The 16688-nt window shown below is 42.0% G+C and overlaps 1 protein-coding gene across 1 annotated transcript; it reads left to right on the forward strand.

The window, feature by feature from the left end:
- The first annotated feature begins 2125 nt into the window (after positions 1-2125).
- Positions 2126-16294, forward strand: MATN3 (matrilin 3). The gene is given in 10 exon segments (XM_054280469.1): positions 2126-2255; positions 3964-4533; positions 6289-6294; positions 7049-7165; positions 7586-7708; positions 8544-8672; positions 11237-11284; positions 11287-11346; positions 13908-14015; positions 15838-16294. Coding segments are annotated over 10 exon segments (1347 nt in total). The 3' UTR covers positions 15894-16294.
- The last annotated feature ends 394 nt before the right edge of the window (positions 16295-16688 follow it).

The following is a 16688-nucleotide window of genomic DNA, read 5'->3' on the forward strand; positions in this document are numbered from 1 at the left end:
CTTTGGAAGAGAAGAGCTACCTGGTGTTAAATTCTGGGAAAATGGATTCAGATTGTTGCAGCCTATAATTTCTGGGGTTATTCCTGTATTTTTAATATGTATCTCTGTACACATTTAAAGATGCTCTGTTAGGGCTGTGCTACCAGCAGTAGTTTCCCCTTTTTAGTTAACTCAGGTGCCACCTGTGAGAGCACTTTGAAGCGCAGTGGTCTCAGAGCCTCTCTGCCCCGTTCTGGCAGTGCTGTCCTGGTGGTTACCCCGAGGGGGTACCCAGGGTGGGCCCAGTGCTGCCAGCAGCTGCACTCCTATTTCCAGATTCTGAGGAGCTGCCCCGGATCTGAGCTCCCACAGAGGCTCCAAACCCAGGGCATCTTTAGATGCTGCCATGGCCTGCTTCAGTGTGACTGGAGTGGGATGTGTGTGAGTGTGTGAAAGACCGCTGTGGTTTCATGCTGTATAAGAAACAGCTGAAACTGGGTATTGCTCAAACGTGGATTCCAGCACACTCTGCTCTGGGTCCCTCTGTAGTGAGGGAGTGTCTGTGTCTGATCGTGAGTGGGCAAAGAGCTCCTGCCAAGGGCTGTTTACTGAGACTGTCCTAGTGGGTGGCTGACCATGTGTGTGAGCAGTATTTGACAGCAGCAGGCACTGCCTGAAATTTGTCTGGGGTGTGTGTGCATGTGCTCTTGCTCAAAAAAGCTGCAGTGTCTTCTGAGAGAGAAAAACCATTATACTCCCCTGGAGCCCTGCCCTGTGGCTTTCTCCTGCTTCAAGGGTGGTAGTCCCTCTTCCCTGCCACTGTCTGCAGCCTTTGGGAATGTGATGGTGGCCTCTTCTACTGTGCTTTCATGGTAGAAGTAGCTGAAGAGAGTCAGTGCCTGCCTGATACTGTACAGCTGGGGGCTTGGTGGTGCCTCTTCTAAATCAAGGCTTCCTGTTCCCCTGATGGAGGTGATGGGAGAGATGATGATCCTGCATGTGAAAAACGCCAGTCACTTGTTTTTAGAACTTTAAAAGTTTAATAGTAATAAAATGGTTATAAAAATAGTAATATAATTAGAGTAATAAAAATTTGAACAACTGGGATTAGGACAATACGAGACAATAAAAACAAAGAGTTACGGTCAGTCTGGGTACCTCTTTCTGGGCAAAATAAGCCCGAAAAAAGACACACATTAACAGAGGATTAACCCTTAAAAGCAATAGCCTGTTGCATATTCATACATCTCATACATGATGCATAAATTCCATGTAAACAAACGATTCTGTCTGGTCAGTGTCACAGTGTCAACTTCTTCCTCTTAATCCTGACGGCGTCTTCATGGCTAAGCGAGGCGGGAAGAGTTAGTTTCTTCTGATAAGTGAGCAATAAATCCTTTTTCTCTGAAAAATTTAGGTGTCCTGTGGCTGCTATCTCGGTGCGAGTCCTTTCTTTAAAAAGAATCTTACATAGCATAGTTTCTAGTTTAACATTATGTTATAACTTAAAACTGTATTTAACACACTACTTAAGAAAATTAACACAACTTTCTAACATAACACATACAATATTAATTTTAAAATTTGTGAAAAGCCAATAATAAAATACGTATTTTTCACACTGCAGTACAACGAGATACAGATTTGGCAAAAGCGTCTTCTAAAGCTCTGTGCTGGATATGAGGGTGCCTTTGAGCCTTAAGCCGTGCTTTCCCAAAAGCTCACTGCAACTTCCTGCAGGAACTGGCCAAAATGTCCTCGGCCACATTGGGCAACAGAGCGGGCAGCTCCTTGTGCCTCGGTGGTCACATTAGGAGCTTTTCCCCACTTCTTTGCAACTACTGGCCTGGTGACAGAAATGCTAAATTAGCCTGGAAGGAGGAACGGTGTCAGCTCCCCCTGCGCCCAGGTTTGAGCCCTGTGCCCCGGCCCTGCCGCACGTTCCCACCGAGGAGCTCCGATCGTCGCCCGTCTCTCTCCCTGGTGCCGAGCGCCCGTCGGGGCGGGGGAGCGAGGGCTCCCGGCCCGCCCAGCGGAGGAGGCGGCGGGGGCGGCCGATGCCCCCTCGCTGCCCGCTCCCCCTTCCCGCTCCCGGCAGGTTAAAAGGCGGCGCGGCGGGCGCGGTGCCGGCGGCAGCAGCAGCACCATGGGGCGGGCGCTCGGCATCCTGCGCTGCTGCCTGGCGCTGGCGCTGGCGCTGCCGCCGCTGCCCGCGGCCCCGCGGGGCCCCGCGCTCCGCCCGCGCCGGCAGCCGCGCCCCGGCGGCCGCTCCGCAGGTACCGCACCGGGACCGGCCCGGCCCGCGCTCCCGCTGCTGCCCCGCGCAGCTCTTCCCTACCTGAACCCCGCGTAGCTGTTCCCTACCTGCGCTCATTGCTCGAAACATCTTTATTTCAGATTCGTGCAAGGACCAGGTCACTGAAAAGGTTTTTTTCTTTTTCAATCTAAATAAGGGAAGTTTTCTACCTACAAATACTGCGCTGGCTCCACTGGCTCACTGGCTCTTTTTTCTTTCTTATCTTTCTTTTTTTGTTTTTTTTTTTTTTTTTGGACAAACCTTGCTTGTCTTTTTTTTTTTTTTTTTTTTTTTTCTTCATACCTTAAGCTACGCATGCATGCACTAACATTTCTTCATGTTCTTTTCAGCTTCCCAAAGACGAAACTGAGTGAAACTGAGTTACAGGATGAACATGGAATTATATAGAATATAGCTGGGTGGGATCCTAGATTTGTCTGATCTATTACTCCATCCAAAGGCAAAATTAACTATGCTGCTGTGCTTCCTGAGGAAATTTGTGCAATTTCATTTTTTCCCTCTCTTTTCACTTGAATTAGAGAAAAAAGTTTCCAGTGCCTTGGGGGGAAGGGGGAGGGGGGGAGTGCTGTTTTCATCTCTACTTTTAAGATACTTGTGAAGATGTTTTTAAATTTCAGCTGGAATGGAATAATAAAAGTCAACTTGATAGTAGCCAGGAGAGGTGTGTCGGGTTCCCAAAACAGCCCTCAAGGTGTGAATTCAAACTGAACACCTCATATTTTGCTATTTAATGCACTGGTGAGCCCGGATGTCTCTTTTATAGAAATACTCTTGTTTTGGGTTTTCCATTTTTCAGCTGCAAATCCAGCCTTGATGGTATAAATTAAATACAAGATACTGTCTGTGTCAGGATGCGGTATATCAGGACAGGGAGGGGGCATTTCAGTTGCCTACTGCCACTGTCTTGATTGGTTTTTGTCTTCCTAGAAGTGATGTTTGTCTCTGATCTAAGCTATGGCTTTTCTGCTTCTGTCTAGATTTATATGGCAGTGAGGAATTTTGGAAATGTGTGTATAAATGTTTATTTTTACATATAAAATTACTTAATGAGTAATTTCATTTTTCTCTCTCTGCTCTAGAAGCCATAAACAATAACAATTTCCAAAGAAGCCTTTTTACAACATCATTTGTGTCTTTTTCCTTGTTGGCCTTTATTTGTTCTTGTTGTGAATTTTGGATTGTGATTTACAAACAAGAAATAATTCCTGATTAGCAGTTTATATTGTTACTATCCAAAAATATATTATGATCCATTCCCTATATGATCTAGTCAGATGTTTTGCCATTTTATTTCTTTATCTTCTAAAAACTGAAATTCAAGCATTATGAAAATAAACAGTAAATACATTTATATATAATTGTTTCATCTCTTTGTTGGCTGTTACATGAAAACCACCACCCTTTGTTTCACGGATAGTTAGACATTTTGAGCGCTCAAATGTGCACCTATCTATTAATGCTTAGAAAAACCCAGTTATTTATTACTTGTCAAAATTAATATTTATGATTTTCTGATATGTTGCTCACTATGATTTGAAGCCTCTTCATAAAGAATCAACCAGCATTATGTGGCAGGAGTAGTTTGCCATGACAGCACTCGCTGCCCTTGGGTGAATCTCCTGTCCCGTGTGGGAGGTGACTGAAGCATTTTCCTTCCCTCTTGGCAGACACTGCCTGTAAGAACCGGCCTCTCGACCTCCTCTTCATCGTAGACAGCTCCCGCAGTGTGCGACCCGAGGAGTTTGAGAAAGTGAAACTCTTCCTGTCAGAAATGATCGATACCCTGGACGTCGGTGAAAGAACGACGCGCGTGGCCGTCGTGAACTACGCCAGCACCGTCAGGGTGGAGTTTCCCCTCCGGACCCACTTCGACAGAGCCTCTCTGAAGGAGGCTGTGTCCCGCATTGCGCCCTTGTCTGCTGGCACCATGACCAGCCTTGCCATCCGAACTGCCATGGAAGAAGTCTTCACCGAGGAAATGGGCGCCCGGCCAGCAAGCTTCAGCATCCCCAGGGTGGTCATTGTAGTGACGGACGGGCGGCCGCAGGACCAGGTCCAAGGTGTGGCGGCGAGCGCGCGGACGGCCGGCATCGAGATCTACGCGGTCGGGGTGGGCCGGGCGGACGTGCAGTCCCTGAGGATGATGGCCAGCGAGCCCCTGGATGAACACGTCTTCTATGTGGAGACCTACGGCGTGATCGAAAAGCTGACATCCAGATTCAGGGAGACTTTCTGCGGTAAGGGGAGCAGTCCAAGAGAGCAGTGTAACTTGGCTCCTTTGGACTGCTGCTGTGGTTGGACTCCTTAAGAAAGACGTTTTTCAGAAGTGTTATGTATCACATCTAAATCACATCCTTTACCATCCATTGGGCAAACAAGCCAACCCTCTTTTTCAGTGGAGGCCAAGTAATGACCTTTTCATTTTGAATAGTGACCTCAGTGTAGGTGACAGATCTGACTCGAGTGAACCTCCTTGTGCAGCTGGCCAGATTTAGAGAGAAAGAGAAATTACAGCAATCTGGACAAGGTTTAATTGTATATATTTACTGAATTACTGAAGGTACACCAGAGCTGTGCAGGCTGCTTGTTTCTTTCTTTTTCCATCTCATTGGGAAGCAAGGAGGGTGGGAGTGTGGAGCTGAAGGGATTCCCTGTAGGTTCAGAGTGGGACAATCGGTGTGGCAGGTAAGCCACCACACTGGCTTGAGCAATCTGGTGCAGGATTGAGCCCAAATGCAGCAGCAGAACATCTCATGACAGGCTTTCACTCCTTAGGCACTGCTGGGCTTTTCCAGTGTGCCAGGCTCACATCTCCCTCTGTTTCTCTGCAACTTGATTTAGACAAGGAACTGTGGGATGGGATTAATTAGCTTTGCTTTTTCAGTGCTGATCTTCAAAAAATGCTGTATGTATTTGGTTTAGGCTAGAACTCCACTGACAATGCTAGGCCAGAGTGGGCTGTTACTGTCATTTACAAGGAAAAAAGGTCATCGGAGTATTTAGAGCTGCCTATAGATAGCTGTGACACAGCCCTACTCACAAAAATTAAATGACAACTTCCTGACAACTAAAAAACTTGTGCAAAATAGATTTTTCTAGTGAATTTCTAAGAAATTTACTTTAAAATAAGTCTCCAGCAAATCATACGTAAAATAGGTATAAATGACATTGTAAAAGAATGAAAATAACAGCCACTTCCTTGGGAACATGGTTGGCGGTGTGTTACTTTTGTTATTTCAGAGCCTTACTAAAAATTACCACCACATCTTTGGAGTATGTTTAAAGTGAATAAACCTCTTTCTCTAGGTATGAAGTAAACGTGTAAGACCATCTGCAGACAGGACACTTTGCCAATAATTAGCATAGGAAATGCCTTGAGGTTTGGCTTGACAGCACGCTGTGCTGCTGGTGTGACCAGATCCTCACAAGTGCCCACCTGGCTGGACAGGTATGTGTGCTGTGAACACAGCACTCATGTCCACTCATGTTCTCACCAAAGCAAGCTCTTTCATAGCAGCAAAGAAAAATCCCTTGTTCTTGGGAATAAACTGTTTATTTTTCTGAAGCATAGAAATTAGGCCCCTGCAAGGCTGGAGGGTAAATCAGAGAGCTCACACATGTACACTTCCAGTGGAACTCTGAGTCGCCTGCGTGCAGTTTGCCAGAATCTGGGATTCATGAAAATAACAGGCTGAAGGAAACAGTCTTTAAAAAGACTCCTATAAACCAAATGAATCTAAGAGGGTCTTGTAAGTCAGTATGGTAAACTGGGTCTCTTTACAGCTCCAGAGTGCTTTTGGTCAGAAATGTGGACTCACCAGTGGCAATTAGGATTTTCTTTCGCTTTGACCAAGGCAATTAATTTATTTGCAGGGTGAACTATAAACAGGGAAAGTAATGTTCAGGGGAAAAATAGTTGGCTAAGATCATGTTCTTGATCTACTGAGAGCATTATTCAGCATGAAGCCATCCCAGAGATGGAAAAGTCTTAGCCTTGAGTAGCCGTCCAAGTCAGTGGACGTTTGACTTTCCTACCACAAAAATCTGACTGAGTCTGAGCTTCTCACTTATGCTTGAAAAGATCACCCAGAGATTTTGTTTATGTAGAATTCTAAATCTTCCTTGTTTTAGAAAATGGGAATGTTGCCATTTTGTTGCCACAAAATTGCCTTGTTTTCAGAAGCACATGAGAAGGTTTAAGCACTCTTACTTCTAATTTTTTATCTCACCGGTATTGCTTTGGAGATTGATTTTACCAGTAGTCCATACCCACAATAATACTAATTAATGACTACAAATCTAAGTAAAAATCTCAGGTAAAACCTTCCCCTTCCCCTTCCCTTTCCCCTTCCCCTTCCCCTTCCCCTTCCCCTTCCCCTTCCCATAACAGAAAGGAACTGCATACAAAGAACTAGAAGAGCTTTTCATGGCTGAATTCTCCTTTCCCATGTAATGTTACTGAATATTTAATATCTCTCCTTGTTGAACCATCTCATTTTCAGTTCATCTTTTCTCCTGCCACCTCAGGTAATGAGTTATTTCTGTGCCGTTTATGGCCTCTCTCTCCTGGCTATGGAGTGCTGCTAAGGAGGTCTGTAACTTGTTGTGACAGGAACACTGCACTGACATTCAGTACCAGTAATCCAGCAAACAGTGCAAGATGTCCTTGTGTAAGCAGGAATGAGTAATGCCTGTTCCTCTCCTCTGGGGTGGCTGAAGCAGCTCTCTGTCACTGCCCTTTGCAGCTGAGAGGTGTGTGTGCCCTGGGGAGCCACTGCTGCCAGCAGCTCTGTGTGAGTGATGGGGCATCCCACCTCTGTGACTGCTATGAGGGATACACCCTGAATCCAGATAAGAGAACCTGCTCAGGTATTATTCCTTTGGATAATGAGTTCAAATAGGAAAAAAAAAATACACTATTCATGGTTTTGAGATGTTACTTGTTTGCTTCTGTTGAAACAACAAACATCTGTATCTTTTTCAATAAGAATTCTAGAAATGAATAATAAGGAAAACTCAGCTGCAAGTAATGGTGAGATGTAGTTTGATTCTATCACTGTCCTTTTTATTGTGCCTACAGATCCATTCTTTAGGGCCAGATGCTGAAACAAAGTCTCCAAATGTAGACACTATAGATATTTTCTCCTACTACTTGTTCTAATTCCTTCAATTACTATTGCCATTTCTGAGCTGATTCCAAATCAAAATACATTTAAAAACAGGAGTGTGCACTCCATCCCAAACTGCTTGTTATTAACAATAGGTTGTTTCTCTAACATTCTTACCAAGCTGTGGACCCATGTGCACCTGGGAGGCACGAGTGTGACCAGATCTGTGTGAGTAACAACAGATCCTATGTCTGTGACTGCTATGAAGGCTACACCTTGAATCCAGACAAGAAGACTTGCTCAGGTAAGAATTAAAGGCTACTTGAATACATGAAACTCTTGGAGATATGGACACGTTTTCTGTGAGTTACCCTAAAATGAGAACTCAGCTGTCATCTTTTCCTTGTTTCTAATTGTCACCCTGGTGTTTTAAGATTTTCTAAGCCTTCTGATGTTGACATTCTTGTAGTGAACTTTCTCACACACTTTCTGTAAATAACTCATTGTTTTGCATTCCTTTATAGAAGAAGAAAGAGTTAATAGACTGTTAGTTCAACCAGTGTCATTGGAGAGGTGTCACTGTCACCCTCCAATCCGCTGTCACTTTTGTAAAACTATAAATATTAAAGTCAGAAAATAAACTCCCCTTTTTTCCTTCACCTTGAGAGCAGTAGTGTGCTTATGTTCTTTCGTATCCTATAGCAACATCAATAACAGTAAGATTGTATTTTTCTTTAAATTTGTTGATTAGAAAATGCAGTTTGGCACTTATCTACCATTTAATTTGTTTATTCTTCACAGAATTCCATGAACACTGTTTAGCGGCTTAGTCTGACACAGGGCAGCTTATCGCTCATCTCATGGGGGTTTTTAGCTTCATCCTTACTGGGGATGTACAGGACTCTTGGGATTGCTGATGCAAGACAGAACTGCATGAGATGTGGTGTAGTCATGTCTTGCAGTATCTGCCTCCTCCATTAAATAATTAATAACTGAATTCACTTGTCTGCAGCATAATATAATAATGTAGTAGGACACTGGTTAAATCGTAAGGAAATTAAAATTTAAAATGTTGAGCATTTAAAACAGTATGTGAGAGGGATTAACAGGTTTCTTTCCTAAACCATGGCTCACCACAGCCATGGACATGTGTGCACCTGGGAGGCATGACTGTGCCCAAGTCTGTCTGAGGAATGATGGATCCTACAGCTGTGGCTGCTATGAGGGATACACTCTGAATCCAGACAAGAAGACTTGCTCAGGTAAGATCTGATTAAGGAAAAATTATGTTCCACTAAAAGCAAGCGGCTTTTAAAAATCTGACTAATTGATGTTATTTTTTCTGATAAAATAACAGAGTTTTTGTACAACTCCCCAAAACTCAGGACAACTTTGTTTTTCCATATGTACAGTAGTAATATGAGATCCTTGGCTCTTCTGCAGTAGCGTGAAGCTTGTATTTGGTTAAAATTAAAATGCCATTTGGCATTTCCTTGAGGACTTCACAGTATTTTCACACCCATGGAGAATGAATTGCCATATCCAGTATGTGATGTGGACCATTTCTGTCAGAAAGTCTGCAGTAAAGCAGTACAAGGGAATGAGATGAGGGAGAACATGGACTGTGCTGGAAGAATAATTAGTCTGTATCATCATCAGTGTGATTGCTCTTTCTGGTGGATGTCTTTGGACCTTAAAAAATATTCCAGCCTTAAGGCTCTAGAAGATGGAGGGAAATGTTCCTTCTCAGTGCTGGTCTCTTGTGGAGAGGAAGAGCATAGATGTAGCTGGTACTCAGGGATGTACACTTGAGTATATATCATCTACAAATTGTTATCTATTCTATAATATCTTCACTTGATTAGGGTTTGATCTTCACTCTGAATTTCTTTGGATGTCTCATGATTTATTTAGGCAAAATCCTTTTTTTTCCCCACTTCCACTATAATCCCTTTGCTTCCTATATTTTGTGTGACAAACTGTTGAATTTAGGCTTCCAGTTCCAGGAAGCTCCTGGGCAAATCTCTCAAGGTAAGTCACAGGTCTCACACCTCAAAGAGGTGAAGCCAGAGGGTCTCAGTATTTCTTCCTGCCTAGCTTAGGAGCTGATTTTGTAAATATGGTGCTTAGGATTAGCTCTTAGCTGGCACTACAGAGAGACAATAAACATGTGATGGAATGTAAATTCAGTTAGGCCTCCCCTTTGGGAGTCTAATCCCAAACCTCATTTCATAGCACTGGTTCTCCTTCTGCTTACTCAAACTTTAAATTATGTTCTTCACATGCTTTCTTTTTTTCCCTTTTGAATCTCATTTTGCAGTATCCTGCTAATGTTTTCCCAACCATCCAGGTCTTTGTCTCAATTATATCACAAAGATGTGCAAAAAATGATGCAAAAATAGTCTAGGTCTGGGAGAGGGTCTTTTTTTCATTTTCTTTTACCTTTTCCTTTTTTTCTTCTTTTCCTTTGGTTCCTTTCCCTTCTCCTTTCTTTCTCTTTTTCTCACTCTCTTTTCTCTCTCTCTTCCTCTCTTCCTTTCTTTCTCCACTCTATTTTTTCTTGTGCCTTGCTGGGCTCTCTTACTGCAAAGATATCCAAATATAGGAACTCCTTCTCAGCTTGCCCTTTCAGAATTGACGTGTTAAATTTGGCAGAAAACAGCAGCCTCACACAGAAAGTGCCCACTTTGTAACTGGCAGTGGGTGTCACATCTTTTTTAGCAGCCACATATATTTTTCTGTTTATGATCTTTTCACTCCATAAAACAGTGTCTTCTCCAACTCAATTAGAGTTGAAATAATGCCAAATAGTCTCTTAAAATCAAGATATTTGTTCTCTGAAATTCTGTTGGATAATTGTTTTGTAGCTTCTTCACTTTCAGTTCCATTCCTTTTGCCATCTGTTGCAGCTGCAAAAAAGTGTTGCCAGTATTCCAAAATTTCCTACTAATTTTGTGACGTTGATAGTCAGATAAAAACACGCTCTGTGCACCCTGCTCTGGTTAACAGCACGCTGACATGCAGTAAAAACATCCTCATGTGAATGCAAATGAAGATACATTTGCTAATGGGAATCACTATGACCAGCTCTAAAATTTGGAAATGGATTGATATTCTCTGAAGTTTGGATATGGGTTGATATTCTCTAAAGTTTGGAGCTTTCACCTGCACTCGGGTGTTAAAAAACAGTTCTGTGTCCCTCTGCCTCGCCCACTTGAGCAAATGTCAGAGACACAAAGAACTTTATATGTAACAATGTTAGTAAATGCTCACCGTGCAGTCTTTGTCAACTTATAAATAAGGCCTTCCCTAATTTATGTAATATTCAGCAAACCCAGAACTGACAAATTGTTGAGAAGAGAAGAGCTGGGGTTAGTCACACACTTTGCAGTACTGTGGAATGTGTGTACCACCATGCAAGACACTTTGAGGTGATGTCCTCCCCTCCAGGCTGAATTTCATCTTGCTGTTCCTTTCTTTAGCTTCTCAGTGACTTTGTGTCACAGTAAAAATACAACAATTTCAGAAGTGTTTCTTTCCTTCCCAGTCTGCTTACTGTAAAGTTGTTGTGTACTGGAAACCTTTCCTAGTGTGCCTTTGGAGCTGATGTGGCACCTCACATCTGGTGGGGTTACACAGCTGGGTCAGAGGGAGCAAGCTGTGAGGTATCCCTTGCATTAATTAATGTATTAACCCCCAGTAAGACAATTGCTGCTCCAAGGTGAGATCAGTTACACATCTCAGCAGTTCCTGATAAGATTCACAGAGGAGAGGCTCCCATCATGGAAAAGCATTGCCATTGGGGAGCATTAAAAATGTTATCTTGGTTTTGGTGTGTGTGCACCAGGAACCTATGGCTGGTACCAGGTCTGTGTGAGTGATCACAGACCTGTGACTGCTATGGAGGCTTTATCTTAAATTCAGATGACAAAACATGCTCAAGTAATAACTTAATATTTAGATTTTTTCCTGAATATGTTTTTTTTTATTGAAGCACCTCTTTTTAATGTGTTAAACATTTTTAATCTGTTTGAGAAATGGTCTATCAACTCACAAGCTCTCAGGAAGTATAATCCCTTTTCATTCTTTTATACCTCTTTCCAAAATATGTTGAGCTAGTTTGGTCCTTCTTCTTTAGTTTTAGCAGTTACTGTATTTAAAAGTAGTTTAATGTTGTCTCTTATCTGTCATCATACCTTGAAGGACTCACTGTATTTAAAAATACAATATGTCATAATCTGCATTCCTGAAATGCGAATAACTGGGGGTGTTGGCAAAGCAGGGTTCTGGGGCTCCTGCCTCAGGGATGTGAGTCTCCATTGCCTGCCAGCATTTGGAGAATGGCTGGGGGGCTCCCAGGGGAGCAATGCTCAGGTCAGAACTGCTGCAATGCTAAACCTTGTATCCTTGGCATCTCCTCTGAGCTCAGTGGGGCAAGGATGAACTCACCAACTGTTTTCAGATGGGCAATACTGGGATCAAGTGTTGGCAGAACCTCTCCACAGTTTGATGCAGAATGCAAAGTTGGGTAGGAAGGGACCTCGGGAGCTGCCTAGCTGTACCCCTGGTTCAGAGTGGCAATAACTTGCCGTCACATCAAGTGCCTGAAGATGCTGTGTAAGAGCACAGTTATAAAATTGGTGGATATAGACAAACACTATCTGCAAAAATAGTTTTTTGTTGGTCTGGACTTGACCACAAAGGCAGTGTAAAAACACAGCTTAGCATGCTTTGTGTGTCTTGTTGGGCATCCCAGTGGCAACAGGAATGCCCCAAATTTTGAATATCAAATACTGGAACACTCTCAATTTTACAGTAGGACTGTAGAAGAATTCAGAATATCTTTGGACAATTGCCAGAGCTGGTTGGAAAAATAATTTTGCTAAAAGAGACAAAATCCAAGGAGGATCTGTATCTATCATTGGAGAATTTAAATGCAGACATAAAAAGTTAACTGGCAGCTGGTTGGAAACCAACCATGTTGGTATGATGTTCTAAACTGGCCTTCCTCCAGCTGACTCTTGAACAGCTCTTCTTTGTACATTGACCATAAAGCCAGTGGAATGTTCCAAAGAGGGGAACTGAACAAATAGTGCCTCAGTGGAATCAAGGAGACACCAATTTCAACATTGGCTTTAAGACAAATGAGTTTCTGCACTGCCAGATCTGCAACTTCATAGATTTTGCAGTTTCCTTTTAGAAGTGGAGTATTAATGGCATGATTGACAAAAAAAAAAAAAACCCACCAAAAATCCCAAACCAAACCAAGCAAACAAACAAAAAAAAAAGAAGCCAAAACAATCCAGGGAAAAAGGGAAATGTACTGGTGTATAATTTACTGGTTGTATAATTTACTTTACTTTTACAAATGCTCACACACTTTGCTAGACATTAATCAGCTATGCATTTATATATCTAGAGAAAACAAAATTTATTAATATGCTTTTGCTGCCTTTGCAAGTAATGCAAAAAAAAATTACCAAGAGATGGGTATTTTATGCACATAATACTACTTGGTAAGTTATTGAAAATGTATTTGTAGGCTCTCTTTTAAGAAGGCTTTGCTTTTGGAAGCTTATGATTCCAGTCTCAGATATGGATGGTGAGCTCACTACAGTACCTGTGCTGCAGTGGCTGTTGATACATTTGTTCTCAGCCTCCAGCAAAGTGGTGCAGCCTTAACTTATTTACTTTATGGAGTAGGTGAGGCTAAATTGCCTTTCATGCAGCCAAGAACTCACAGCCATCTACTGATGCTTGACATTATTATACTACAGTGAAATTGTCATCACTGTTGGGGTTTTTTTGTGAATTATGGAGAAAAAGGAATTGTTGAGGACAGCTGAAGCTGGTCCCCTGTAAGTCTGGAAGACTGAGTTCAAGATTTAGGAACAAATTCAAGGAAGCACTGTGGAGTATAGCAATGATCACTTTCCCTTTCTGAAGAGACTGGTAACTTCTGTGTCTTACTGACTGGCTCCTCCAGTTAGATGGCTGTGTCTTTCTGCTAGATTTTAAATTCACTTGGGCCTATTTGAATGATGCCATTCCCTCCATCTATATTCATGTGACATTTGAATGGATTTGTGTCCATACTCCCTATGCATGCATGTCGCAAATGTCAGAAACCAAGAGTACTTGTGGGGTAACACAATTAAAGTTGAAGGGGAGGCTGGTTGGTCTCTGCAGCCAGGCCTTTTTTATATTTTTATTTTTTCTCAGTAATGGTCTAATTTAAAGAGTGTAGAGGATCCAAGTAGGCAGGTGAGGATCATCCTGCTCTGCTTCCTTCTTGGCTCGAGTTGAGCTCTCTCTTCCCTGTCCTGGAGTCACTCACACCAGCCCCTGTTCACTGCTGCCCCTCCTTCCCACCTGCCCTGGCTTGCAGTGCTCGCTGTAGTCTCAGAGCGTGGGTTTGATCCTTCCACAGGATCAAGCATTTTCTTGGGATTTAAATGTTCAATAATTGTAGCAAATACAGTAAATGCTGTTTTCTCTCTTAGGAGCCATAACGAGCAGTCTTGTAACTGCTGAAGAGTCCTGTAAGTGTGAAGCTATAGCTGCCCTCCAGGACTCAGTGACCTCACGCCTCGAAGCTCTGTCCACAAAATATATCCTTTTTCTGACATGATCACCTGCATTCAGCACTTTCCTGGTATTTTAGAGGTAGATGTTTTGTTATTAACCAGGGAAGAAATATCCAGGGAAGAAAGTATTTTCAGGATGATTTCAGAAATATTATGGAAAAAAAGATAGGTTGTTGCAAACACCACTATGTTTTCACATTTCATTGAAGAGCAACATGATACAGATAAAATAAATGCATATGTCCACACCCCCTAGATTATATCTGCCATGTTGAACATCAAGCACTGTTCATCAAACTCATAATTCTTCTGGCTGGCTTTTACTGTTACATCAGACACTCAGTTTTGAGCCCTCCTATTATGTCCCAAAACTTTAGGGACAACTTCATGGGCAGTGTGACAACAGTCCCATTAGCTGTGGTATTCCTCAGCATCCCACCTCCATAGGCAGACACTGTCCCAAGTGATATTCCAGCACCTTCTTTTCCCTGAAAAGGTGTGAGCCTGTTGGTAGGAAGGCATGCAGGAGCATGAGGGGGCTGCAAGGCAGGGTGCTGGAGGCTGTGGGCAGGCTGGGCACCCGAGGTGCCGGCTGGGGTGGGATTTGCCGGCCGCGTTTGCTGCAGTGCCACGGCTGCAGCCGGGAAAGGAAACGTGGTCAGCCCCCGGATCAGACGTTCCACAAACATGTGGGAGAGAAAAAAACCCCGACCAATAAACAAAGAGAAAGTGGTGATCTCTGTGGTACCACAGCAAGCCTGAATGCTGAAATAAATGCCCTCAGATGACATGGCAGGAACTAATAACTGGAAGCTGAAGTTGGACAAGCTGTGGTACATCATAAGGCATGATTTTTAGAAGTGAGAGTGGTTGATCACTGCTACAATTTACCAAGGAACGTCACAGATTTTCTTCACTGAAAATTTCTGAGATGGAATGCTTTTTTCTGTCAAAGGTGCTCTTATTCAAATAGGAATTGATTTAAAGGAGCATTATGTCTGTGGTTATCATCCTAATCTCTGAGGCTTCAGAGTCAAGGAAGAGTGGATTAGAAAGGAATCAAGGAAGAGTCTATTTAAGATTAAAAAAAAGGAGAGCAAAGTAGTGATATATATATCAGTTATACATAATTTAGATAGATACATGAATTTTTCAGTTTGCCAAAGTTTCTGAAAGTCAAATAAACACTTCTGCCAAGGACACAAAACTTTCCCAGTTTTTGAATAAATTCACAGTTATTTTTATGAGGTCTAATTGCACATCCCTCTTCATGCGGTGTGCTTGGAGTTCAGTTTATCTGCCTGGGAAAAGCAAAGGGAAGAACTCAGATTTTCCTGGATTATAATGTATAATTCTAGGGAATCTAGTTAAATCTGAACACATGTATTAAACCTGTAATGTCATCTCAGTAGTAGCACGTCCTTCAGAGATCAATCTTTCTGCCCCAAGAGCTCATGTTGAACAAGAAAATGTTCTAGGTTTAAGTTAGGAATAGACTTTATACAAAGAACTGAGGCTTTCTTTCAAAGTTTTTCTTTGATGGGCCATTTCTATCCCCAGCCTCCTTTCAAGACAATCTGGAAAACATAGCAGAGACCATCACCTTCTGCTCCTCATCCCTGGGTATCACCTGATCCAACACATTATAAGAAATTAGGGTTGTTGAGATTATTTGGGAAGATGCCAGATCTTGACAGAGCTCTAATATGTTTGGAAATTTCTGTTTCAAGCATGTATTGACCTCACCGAGAAACCAGACTGTTTTATGAAAATGCAGCAATATGAAAGACTGTAAATAAAACAAACCTTATAGCCATCTATGTTATTGCCCTTAACAACTGACCACTAGATGAAGTGTCTGAGAAGCTGCAGGCATATCAAGACAGACAGCAGATTGTCTGAGCTATCATTTTGCTTCATTTTAAAGTAATCTTTCAGAATCAAGCCTTTTTATTGTTTTCAGGAAGCTTTATTTCATTGCACAGCTTACAAAACAGCAGTGGTTTATTATTATTGACAAACATGGAGAAGACTTCAGGAAGACAAGAGTCTTGAAAATACAGTGACACTAAGGATCTTCATGTATAGTCACTTTATAGCCATAAAGCTACTCATCCCTGCTGTGCTTCAGTTTCTACGGCAGATACTGCTTTTCTGTAGTAACTGCATTTTTTATTCTCTTACTTCAAAGTAAATACAGAAAAAAAAAGAATGGATACAGTATATCACATTATATAAAATTTTGAAATGGCAAGGCACAATGAAAAAATGTGCCTATGTCTTCTGTCAATTAAATGGGGAAGTAGGGATTGTGTAACTTATTGTAATAAAATATAATATGATATGCACATTGATGTTGGAAGTTATTTTGTATTCAACCCAAAAAAAAAATGTGTTATGAAATAAAGGGTTTAAAAAACCCAAGGAAACAAAACTTTAGGGATAAAGGAGGTATACATGGAAGAAATAAACAGAATACTGCCCCAAGTCACACGTTTTGAAAAAGAAGTATTTGATTTTAAAATCTAAATGTTACTGTAAATATAGATAAAATATTGAACAGTAATTTCAAGTATTAATAATGTTTAAAATGTAGAAGAACAAAAAACATCCTAGAATTTAGTATTTTTATCCTGCAAGATTTACTTATGTTCTTAGTCAGTTGTTCCTGTTGTCATTACAGACTTTACTGACACT

Source organism: Melozone crissalis, unplaced genomic scaffold (genome assembly GCF_028551555.1).
Source record: "Melozone crissalis strain CALT ecotype California unplaced genomic scaffold, PUWL_Pcris_2 ptg000027l_1, whole genome shotgun sequence".
In the NCBI taxonomy this organism is placed as follows: Eukaryota; Metazoa; Chordata; class Aves; order Passeriformes; family Passerellidae; genus Melozone; species Melozone crissalis.